The sequence below is a fragment of the Echinops telfairi genome, unplaced genomic scaffold, assembly GCF_000313985.2.
Source record: "Echinops telfairi isolate 266 unplaced genomic scaffold, ASM31398v2 ScPeMD7_18;HRSCAF=68, whole genome shotgun sequence".
Classification (NCBI taxonomy): Eukaryota; Metazoa; Chordata; class Mammalia; order Afrosoricida; family Tenrecidae; genus Echinops; species Echinops telfairi.
In genome coordinates this window covers 93,216,052-93,227,763 of record NW_022103915.1, presented here as the reverse complement: position 1 = coordinate 93,227,763, position 11,712 = coordinate 93,216,052, and the positions used below count along the sequence as shown (strand labels likewise).

At 43.6% G+C, this 11,712-nt stretch overlaps 1 protein-coding gene across 3 annotated transcripts in view; it reads right to left on the bottom strand.

Moving 5' to 3' along the window:
* CDIN1 (CDAN1 interacting nuclease 1) overlaps positions 1–11,467 on the bottom strand; it is a 250,638-nt gene extending 239,171 nt beyond the window's left edge. For 2 of the 3 annotated variants that reach the window (XM_004712685.2, XM_030884991.2), the window contains exon 1: positions 11,186–11,388. In XM_004712685.2, coding sequence (XP_004712742.1) covers positions 11,186–11,286 — 101 coding nt within the window. In that variant the 5' untranslated portion in view covers positions 11,287–11,388. Of the gene's footprint in view, positions 1–11,185 lie in introns of all 3 variants that reach the window. The other variant, XM_045288062.1, reaches the window with a different exon arrangement.
* Between the last annotated feature and the right edge of the window lie 245 nt (positions 11,468–11,712).

The window sequence follows — 11,712 nt, the reverse complement described above, 5'->3', positions numbered from 1 at the left end:
GTGATGATGACTCAGTCTTAGATATGACATTGCTTCCAGAAATAACTCAGAACAAGACTGGGCTTCGAACAGAATCACCCCAATTAGCCAGGATGAGCATATAGTCACAGTTAAACCTAGTACTTCATGTTTGATTGAACAATAATATCAAGAGTCCTGAATCCATCTTGCTTTTTGCTCTGTATTGACTGTATTTATTTTTAAAAAGTCATTGCACTAAGTTTTAGTTTTCAAACATCTTCCCAAGCTAAATTTCAAAGCATAACACACACCTAAGAGAAAAAGAGAAAGTTTGACATACTTGAGGAGGTATACATGGTGAAGGCGGTATATATGATTGTATATGATTAAGGCAGTCTATATCATTTAGACGACACATGTGGTTGAGCATTTGATTACTAGCCAAGGCATGAGCTAACCAAGAGGATAGCGGTTTTAACTCACCCAGAGGTACCTCAGAAGAAAGGCCTGGTGATCTGCTCCCAGAGCGTTACAGCCTTGAAAGCTTATGAAGTAGTTCTGCTCTGAAAACACGGTGTTACCAGGACTTTGGACTTGACTCTCCAGCAACAATGAGGAGTCCTGGTGGGGTAGTGGTTATGCATGGGGTTTCTAACCTCAAGGTTGGCACGTTGAAGCCACCAGCTGCTCTTCAGAGAAAGATGAGGCTTTCTCTTCCCATAGAGTGAACAGTCTTGGAAACCCAAAGGGCAGTTCTACCCTGCCCTTGACGGTCACTATGAGTCAGAATAACTCAATGGCGGTGAGTCTGCTTTTTTTCTATGGAAAATAGACCAGGTAGCTACTTATCACAAAGAGACTGAGTTCTAGACACTCTTCCTCTGGCTGTAATCCCATCTTGGAGGGGGTTTTCTGTTATGCTAACGGACAGGATTAAGGTGGGATTAGGTCTCATTCTTATTAGAGGGGTGAACCAAGTCATATATTTTGTTTCCTTAGCTGTAGTCCCTGAAAGACTAAAGGCCATAACTTAGAAGAGCTATCTGGGACACAAAGAGAAACCCCAGGACCAGCAAACAAGTATAACAAGCTCACTGCCACTGAGTGCATACTGACTCTTGGTAACTCTACAGGACAGGGAGACTAATCCGAAGGGGTGCACAGCTGAGATCTCTGAAGTGGTGGAGGCCAAAGCCAGAGATCCCAGAGACTAATCCGAAGGGGCGCACAGCTGAGATCTCTGAAGCGGTGGAGGCCAAAGCCAGAGATCCCAGAGGCCTCGGGAAGAAGACCCTGAGACAGAACAGAGGAGCAGCGTGGAGACTGTGCGACTGTGAGGCAGAGCCCTGGGCTGGCTTCCTGGAAACAGGCGGAGGCCAAGGGACAAGATGGCTGGGAGGCTGAGGACAGGAGACAAACTTGACTGCTGGCTGAAGAGAGGCATTGCTGTGGAGCAGTGATGCCCCTTTCTTTTCAGTTCACGAACCTGCTAATTCTCCTAATAAAACTCCTGCACTGTGAGCACTGCCTGTGAGTCTGGGCGGCCGCTGCAATGACATATCGAACCTAGCATAGCAGTAGAGTGCTATGGAAGTCTAGTTTGTGTGGGACAAGGTTGTAAAGATGGAGGGGAGAGGTGTCTGACCTCTACCTCTTGGCAATAGGGAAGCCAGAGGCCAGAGAGGGCTCCCTCTCTCTAAGAAGAGTGTTTATCAGCTCTTTTATACCAGGCTTGAAAACAAACACACTTTATTTACAGTCCTGAGGCCAGAAGGAACCGAAAACTCCTCAATGAGACAGTACTTTTTCAAAAGTGACCACCCTTCCTGCCCTGAAGGGTGTTAGATAGGTTATCAAAAGTGCCCCGGGAAAGGGTAGGGACAAAAAGAGAAAAGAAGGCAAGTAGCAAGTCTCCAAAATGGCACCGAGGGCAGGAGGTCTGGATTCTATGCCTGTGGCTATAATTTCACTTTGGAGGGCCTTCTCTGTCCTGCTAACCATCAGGATTCAAGTAGAATTGGGTCTCAACCTTTTGCTATAGAACAGAGTAGAACTGCCCCTGTGGGTTTCCGAGATGGTAACTGTTTCCAAAAGGGAAAAGCCTCATTTTTCTCAACCCACTAGTGGTTTCAAAACTGCAGACCTGTGGTTCGCTGCCCAATACCCAACCAGCTCCATCACCCCAGCTCAGAATTTACGCGATGGCAGTGAGTTTGGTTTGGGATTTTTTGTTGTTGTTGGAAGGTCCTAATCTTAGTAGAGGATGTGAATCGAGTGCCAGACTTGGGACACAGATTGCTCTTCCTTGATTTCAAAACCAAGGACCTGGATCCAGTTGTCTGTTTTGGTGCCTTAAGAAAGTGGGGACCGATTGCCATGATCAAGGTATTATGCCCCCTGAGCACCCAGAAGGACAAACAATAGAAATGTGGATGATGGGAGACAACGAACGGTGTTAGATATGAAATTAACAATAATTTATAATTTATCAAGGGATCACAATGGTGGGAAAAAAGAGGAGCTGATACCAAGGGCTCAAATAGAAGGAAAATGTTTTGAAAATGATGATGGCAACATGTGTACAAATGTGATTAATACAACTGATGTATGGATTGTTATAAGCGCTGTAAGAGCCCCAAATAAAAGGATTTTTAAAAAGGAAAGAAAGAAATGAAGACTTGTTATCCATTTAGGAGTCCCACCCAGCATCTTTAGTATGTTTCCTGTATCCCTTCCAGCTGAGTATACAAGCCACTTAGCCCAAGGTGGAGGTGGGGGGAGTTTAAGTGGGGGAGAAGAGCAAGAAGATGAAACAAGCAGTTGATAAACAAACAAACATTATCTCCCTTATAAACATTTTTTAAAAGACAACCAGAATCAAAATAAAGGAAAATTTATACTTTCTCTTTCTCCCAAATGATTTTCATACATGACTTTCAAATGTGACGGTCACTTCTCTTACTCTGGAAAAGCATTTCCAAATAGGTTTGTTTGAAGGAAATTTTAACCAACATGGCAAAAACTGCACATACAAAAATATATAATAAAAACATAATTGCAACTTTAGTCAATAATTGTTGAAAGTCAAATAATAGTAGTACATTTAGATGGAGCCTTTTCCTCCTAAGGAAATAGATCATTCCTCGTTATGGTTCAAGCAAACATTCCAGTGTGGGTTATTATTTGGTAGACTACAGTTTGATACCTGAACATAGACTCAAGAATAAAATCAATTATTCTAGTAAAATTAAAAATTCGCCCTACATTGTAAAGAAATATACTCAAGATGTAGACATTTCTCAGGATCATACTAGCTGAGATTTCCCTCAAATACTCTTTTGCAGGAATCCAGGTCCATCTGACTTTACAGTGACACACATCCACGAGTACAAATAGTTGACATAGGCTAATCACAATTTTTAGGAAGCTATGAGGACACACATGCAACAACAACAACAACAAACACTTTCTGGAGGAGTCCATTAAGCTCAGATACTATGTAATAAAACAGAACTTGAAATCTTATCAAATTAAAGATGATTTTAAAACATTATTACTAAATAAAATACAAAAAAATAATCAGATCATTTTCTTAGATATTCTAACCTATTCTAATGATCAGTACAGAAAAATTTCCTGACTATATGAATTCATATTACTTTTGAAAGTCATGTAAATTAATTCTGCTTCACTGGCAAAACCACCAATAGAGTTTCCAGTCAATAAAAGACTGATTTTTCCCCCCTTTATGAGCTATTTTCACTCATTATCCTGGAACTCAGGTCTACCACAACATTACCAGAAGTGTAGAAAATTGACCACAAATTGAGAACCAATTCTCAACTCAATTGAGAGAAACAAGGCCAATAGGAATAATCTTCCAATTAATTAAGCCAAGCCCTACATTATTAATTATACCCTGCTACACACAACTAAGTCCTTTAAAAACAAGTGCATCTAAATTTTAAAATTTAATTTAAAAAAAAGCTATCACACATCACGATGAAAGCTCTAAAGCAGCTGTTTTAGATCTGAACCACATTCAACAGATGATCAAGTCGTATGTGTTCACAGCCACACAACCATTAGTCCATGCAAACATGCCTATTTTCGGAACATCAACTGGCCTTTATTTCAAGGCAAATTTGTTTTTCAGATTTTCACCTTTTCTAGTCTAGACCAGATATTCAATTCTAATAATAATACTAACCATATGTACCATTCCTTAATACCTAATAAGAGCTCTTCACTGGGCTAAGTGCTTAACATGCCTTATTTCACTCAAACCTCATGACTGCCTTACAGAGCTAAACAGTCACAAGTAAGATTGAGATGCTGGAGCCAGCTTGTCTTGAGTTTGAGTCCTGCTTTCTCTGCTTCTTAGCTGTGGTGCTTGGTCCCTCCTTTTAGAGAAGAGGGATCCCTGGTGGCATAGTGGTTATGTGTTGGGCTGCTAACCTGTAGGCCACCAGTTCCAAACTACTAGCCACTGTGTGGGGGAAAGATGGGGTTTACTAATCCCGTAAAGATTTACAGTCTTGGAAATGATGGGGTACTTCTACTCTGTCCTAGCGGGTTCCCTATAAGTCAGTATGGATGCCTTGGCTCTGAGTTCTCTTGGTTTGTTTAAAGAAGAGGCAACTGTGACTCAGATAAAAACAGGCAGAGCCAAATTGTGTTCCAAGAACAAATTCCTATAGGAAGTGTGAATGATAAAATTTAAGAAACATGAAGCTCAAAATACAATGTTGGTGGTTCAAACCCTCTAGCCACTTTATATGAAAAAGTGGAGGCTGCTGTTTCTGGAAAGATTGACAGTCTCAGAAATCCTGCAGAGCAGTTGGGATCAGCTCAAAGGAGTGAATATTGCTTAGTTTGGTTATATAAGAATTAGACAGCTTAAAAGTGCATCAATTGAGAGAGAAATCAGTGTTGAAAAAAATACATATATAGCCAATGGCATTATCAAATAAAACTAGCCAAAACCAAGTCAATTGACTCATAGTGACCTTCTGGGTTTAAAACACAGTAAATCTTTATACTCATAGTAACCCTGTAGGACAGAGTTGAACTACCCCTGTGGGTTTCTGAAACTGGAATTGTTTCCAAAAGCCAAGTCTTTCTCCGGAGGAGTGGCTGGTGAATTTGAACTTCTGATTTTGGTTAGCGACCGAAAGTGTAACAACTTTGCTGAGTCAGAATTGACTGGGTGGCAATGTGTTTGGTTTGCTTTTAAATCTCTACACCAGTGGTTCTCAACCTTCCTAATGCCCCAACCCTTGAATACAGTTCCTCATGTTGTGGTGACCCCCAACCATAAAATTATTTTTGTTGCTACTTCATCACTGTCATTTTGCTACTGTTATGAATTGGACGACCCTGTGAAAGAGTCAGGTGACCCCTGTGAAAGGGTCATTTGACCTCCAAAGGGGTCGCGACCCACAGGTTGAGAACCGCTGCTCTACAGGGACAGATCGTCTCCTCTTTCTCCTATGGAGTGGCTGGTGGGGCAGTCCAACACTGACCTAACAGTGCTACCAGGAAACTTAAACTAAATTAACTCACGGCCATTAAGTCAGTTCTGATGCATCGCTAGCTAAGCAACTCTTAAATTTAAAAGTTCACAATTTTTGTGCTTTATGCAAACTAGTGATTCACTACTCAACTCCTAGCCAAAATAGATGCCTCGATCGACCACCAATACCCACTAAATTCATCACTGGCTAATACACAGTTTTTAGTAGAGCTGGTGTTAAGCCCAGTATCCAAGTAAAGTTCTCAAGAAAACCAGACAAGACTATTGACTTAAAGACAAGCAGATGAGCTTATAATTAGCACTTTGAAGATTTTCCTAGAAGAAGGAATTGAAAAATCCTAACAAATGTAAGTGAATAATTGGCCTGTGTTGTGACGAAGAGCAGGTAGACAGTAGGAGAGGGTGTGGGCCATGACTAACAGCACGCTGAGAACCGTGGAGGCACCACTAAAAATACCTTCGCCAGGATCCTTATAGACAATTACGTGTTTAGTATCAAATACAGAGGCTCATTTGCTTGGTATCAAGAGTTTAATTTATAACTCATTCTACTCACTGCCATCGACTCTATTATGACATATTTTGACTCATAGCGACCCTATTCGTATAGACAGAAATAGTAGCCAAATCGCTAATTTGTGACAAAAAATTGGACAAAAGTTAAACTTCTGCCAAAGGGCTTAGTTGAGCAGCAAAAGGATCTTCCACAAAGGCATGTCTTTTCTGAGAATCCTGTGTAACTAACTATATTTGAGATTAACCCTTTGGTAGATTTTAATAGCTTCATAATTAATAGGTGTTTTGAACTCTTTGCTCACTCTACAAGCTGTTCAAAATCAATTACCACACGATCCTAGACCTTACATAAATAAATAAACAAACTAAAGCCGGGGGGAGGGGGATAGTTGGGGTTATTAAGCCGCAAAATAGAACAAACGCAGTGACTCGATATAGACCGAGTATTTTAAGTGATTGATAAACTCTTGGAAATATGAGGAAAAATGATGGATGGCGCATAGGATGGATGGTTTCGGATGAAATAGTGACAGTGGATGATGATAGATTGCAAAAGTATTCTGGTGAGAGAAAACACAGACTCAATGGGCAAACACTCGTATAACTGCTTCATGTAAAAAGCACTGGAAGATGTTAACATCAGTGTGAGGAAGGATGATGAGAAACCAGGTATTTAAACATATTCCAACGTATTCAGACTTAGTACATGCAAAGGGAATGGCAGTAGCATTACAGTGGAGAAACTTGGCAAGCACTACTGTAACCTAGTGACTAAGGTCGCTACCACCACTAAAAAGGCAGATGACATCACGAATCACTGAAAAGATGCACTGAGCCAAAAATGAGAACACTTCTTGAGTCCTCCTGTTGAACTCTAGGTCCACAAAAACTGAGGGACAGTCTACGAAATAACTGGTGCCCTTCAAGAGTCAAGACCATGAAAGAGTGAAATCGTAAAGAACCAGTACAAATACAAGTCGAAGGAAACTTCACAACAAAATCTAATGAGTGATCCTCGAAAAGGAAATGGCCATTGGTAAAACTGCCAATCTTTGTGAACAATCTATGTACTAATCAATGGTTCCGAATTTCAGAATTCCCTGCCATCGCATTGACGCTGACTCAAGGTGATTCTATCAGGCAGGGTAGAACTGGGTTTCAGACACTGTGTCACTCGGAGTGAAAAGGGTCATCTTCCTTGCTGAGTGGCTGGTGGGTTCGAACTGCTGACCTTGCAGTTAGCAGCCCAGCATGTAGCCCACTGCACCATCAAGACATGATCATTAATCTCCTGATTTTGACAATCTATGCCAGTTTGTGTAAGGTGTTAACAAAAAGAGAATCTGAGTGAGAGGTTAAGGAGGCCCTCAGTGGTGCACCAAAAGTCCGGTGTTCAAACCCACCAGCCACTCAGCAGGAAAACAATGGGACCGTCTGCTTCCAGATTTAGACCTTTGAAACCCTATGAGCTGTTCGACTCTGTCTGCAGAGGATAGGGGAGGGGTTGATGATAATTTTCTGTGATGTTCACAATTTGCTGTGAGTTTTAAATGATTTCAAAGTAAAAAATTGTGGGTTTTTTTGTTTTGTTTTTGTAAGATAAAAATGACACAGAAACAAATACTTATTTCTTGGTCAGGAAAACAACCCATAGAATGTAATATGATTTGGCAGGTGGCTTTTATTTGAATAAAGGAAATATGCAAACCAGTGACTATATCCTTAGCAAATACTTAAAAAAATCTCACTGTCTTCGAGAAGTGATACCGACTCATAATGACTGTATCAGACAGGGTAGTTTTCTGAGACTACACCTTTAGGAGAACACTAGGTCCTATCTCTCTCCTGTGGTGCGGCTGGTGGTTTTAAACTCTGGATCTTGCAGCTAGCAGCCCAGCTCTCCTCCACTCTGCCACCAGGGCTCATCCTAATTCTATGTTCTTGAACCTAACATCCATCACTATCACTGGAGAGTAGGTTAAGAATAGAAGGCAAGTGGATTTTAGGGTTGTGAGACACTAAAAGAAAAAATCAGTTGTCAAGTTGATAGTGACCTTGAGTATGTCTCAGTAGAACTGTGCTCCACAGGGCTCCCAATGCCTGGTTGTTCAGAAGTAGATGCCAGGTCTTCCAAAGTGCCTCTGGGTGCACTCAAACCACAGACCTTTGGGTTAGCTGCAAGCAGCTTTGCCATTTGTACCACCCAGGGATTCACATAAGATTTTAGAGCTTGGGGTCTTGAAGTTAAACAAAGGCCATCTCGCAGAGAAGCAACAAGCCCACATGGAAGAAGCACACCAACCTGTGGGATCCTGAGGTGTTGATGGGTTCAGGTAACAGACATCAGAAGACTCAAAACAAACAAAAAATATATTGTTGAGAATGAGGGGGGTGGTGGTGGAGCAGATACCAAAAACCCATCTGTAGACAACAGGAAATCCCCCCACAGAAGGGTCACAAGGAAGGGATGAGTCAACCAGGGCACAGTATAGCACCAATGAAACACAGTATTCCTCTGGTTCCTTGAAGCTTCCTCACCCCACCCTACCCCCACTATCATGACCCTAGTCCTGCCTTTCACTGCACGTTAGCCTGGAGCATGTGCACAGGTACAGATAAGAGATAGGAGCTCCCAACACACAAAATCCAGGGACAGGAATGGGAGTAGTGATACCAGGAGGTAGAGGGAAGGTGGAGAGAGGAGGGGAGGAAGGCACCAATTGGATAGCAATGATCAACATATAATCACTACCACCATCCCCACCCCACCCCCAGGGGGACGAACAACAGGAACCATGGGGGAAGGAAGACAGCAATTGGTGTAAGATATGAAAATAATAATAATTTATTAAGGGGTCACCAGTGAGGGGAGAGCAGCTGATACCAAAGGGCTGAAACAGAAAGTAAATGTTTAGAAAATAATGATGGCAACATATGTACAAATATGCTTGATACGATTGATGTATGAATTGTTATCAAGAACTCTAAGAGCCCCTAATAACATCTTTTAATAAAAAATAAATTAAAAAAAAGATATTAGAGTTCACAAAGCATACCTCTTCATTTGAAATGGAAGATTCTGAGGCCAGAGTCATTAAGGGGACTGTCCAACTTCAATGTAGTGATAGGAAAATACACAGATTTCAAATGTCAATGAAAATAATGAGACCAGGAAGGAGTGAGTCTAGCGGGGGAAGCCACAGTGTAGTAAGACAAAAAGTAAGCTGTAGCTTCACATCTTATCTCATCCTATCCAAAATTTCAGTTAGAAAGGTTAAAGAATTAAGATTTTTTTTTGAAGAGGCATGAAGAACCTACAAGAAAATTTAGGCGGATCTTAGGATCACAAAGTCAGCTTCACTAAAGATTCACTTATGACCGTACTTTTATTATTATTACTTGATTACGTATCCTTTCAGTATTCTGTATGGCGAAATAGGAACGTAAGCGTAAAAGACACCCACTACAAATCCAAGTGGGATGGTTCGCTAAGCGCTGAACTAGTCATGTTTTCTGAAGCATACTATTTTCCCTTGACTGAATGAGTAACAAAGTATGCTTATTCACATTTGGAGATCTGGCAGTCATATTCTCAAAAAATAAACAAAGTGAGCCTGTCACATCAAGCAAAAAATAACGGATCGTATTTGTTGCCAGTGATACAACTCCAGCTTTCAAGGGAAAAATTCAAATATTGGAAAACTCCTATCTGTTACCATAAGCTTGACAGCTTCAGATCCTACAGACCTCCTCAATGAGATCAGTAGTGATAATAACAAATGTGATGGTAAAAAATGTATTGTATAAGGGAGGAGCCCGGGTGGCCCAGTGGGCTGCTAACCACGAGGGCAGTGATTGGAAGCCGGGTGCTCCCCAGTAGAAAGACAGGGCTTTTGTCTCCTCTGAAGAGTTACAGCCTCCAGAATGCACCGGGTCAGTTCTACTCTGTCCTATGGGGTCAACTCCATGGCCGTGAGTATGTTTTGAGTTTTAATTGTATCATGGAAGATGGTACATAAATAAATCGAGTAAAGACAAATGTATGTACTCGAGTAGAGCCACTAGTGGCTTCGAACTGATGTCCTTGTGGTTAGCAACCCAACGTGTAACCTTTATGATAAAATTTAATTTACAGGTTGATGACAGTAAGAAATTGATAAGAATAACTAATAATAAAATAGGACAACTAGTAAATAAAATAAGGGAGACTTGAACAGGAGCAATGCATTTCGGGGCAGATTTGATAATGGAGTGGGCCACTCAGTGACACTTCACTTGGGAGGCACAACTGAACCAAGAATGATTATGGACCCTGATCAGAGGACGATGTCCATTTAAAAAAACGAATGGTTTAATGTTAGATTTTCCATTTCATATTTTCAGTCGCCATAGGGCACAGGGAACAGAAAAAGTGGAAAGCAAGGAAACCTCGGGAGTGGAGAGGTGTGGGGCGGGGTGTACTACCACATACCTGTAATGCATGCTTTGTCCGGTGCCATCCCTTCAGTTGGGCCCCATAGCGACCCCTAAGCACAACAGAAGGGAACCGAGCCTGTCCCGCGCCACCCTCGCAAGTTCCCGTGTTTGGGCCATAAGGGAGAAAACATTGTTCTGATGCGGTTGTTCAAAGGGTCTCGAAGGGTCTCGAAATGTTCAAAGGGTCTCGAAGCACACGTGGAAGCTTCAGGTGGCCGGACTCTGGGGATGGACGGAGTAGCCTGAAGCCCCTCGCTGCCTTAGAGCGTCAAGGCCAAAGTCTCCTTTAGGCCTGCGCTCCTCTACTGTGTGTCCAAAGGCCAACGCAAAGGGGGCCCTTTCTTCCTTTCGAACCGACACTTTTATTTACACGTTGAAAGGGCGCTGCCCCTACTACGTGCCCCCATCACAAGCCCTAGCACGTTGTCAACGTTGACTTGAAAGCGACACGAAGGCCGGGGGAGGCTGCAGCAGGCGTATCCGTCAAGAAGTCCACGTGGAACGCAGGTGAACCCAGAAAGCTTCCCCCGCCCCGCCCCCCACCTGACCCCCTGACGTTTGTTCCCCGCCACTCGTGTGTGCCACGTGGCTCCTAAGCGCTGACAGGACAGCCCGCCCAGACGCGGCCAGGGTGCTGGGCAGGGTGCTGGGTGCTGGGTGCAGGCAGGGTGCTGGGGAAGCGAGGGGGGCACTTACCTGGGAAACCTCTGCTTCAGCTTCCTCAGGCTCTGCCTGGTCGGCGGCACAGACACTAAGCACTGGGCTATCTCGTCGTACTGGGCTTTGGTCAATATCATGTTGGGCCAGGGATGGGGATGGGGCGGGCACAAGGCAAATCCACCCTGGGGGTCCCGCAGCCCTGATGACCGGGGATCCCTCAGGGGTGGGCATTCGGCGGCGCGGCCCTGGATCGCCGTCTTCCTCGACTGCCCCAAGCCTCCTTTCCCCCCAGCGGCCCAGCTGGGACAGACAAACCCGGCTTCCCGGGCTTCCCCGGGCAGTGCAGCCGAGGGCGGGGCCGGTCGCCCGACCGACTTTCTGAGCAGCCGCAGTGCGCTCGGACGAAGGCAAACGGACGCCATGTCAGGTGTGGGCAAGCCAACCCGGAAGTGGCGGCGCCCCGGTGGAGGCGCCGAAGTCTTCACGGGCAGGTACCGAACCTCAGCCCCCTGCCGGGCCGGCCGGGGCTGCTCGTGGAGAGGAGCGTCTTCCCCGTTACGAGG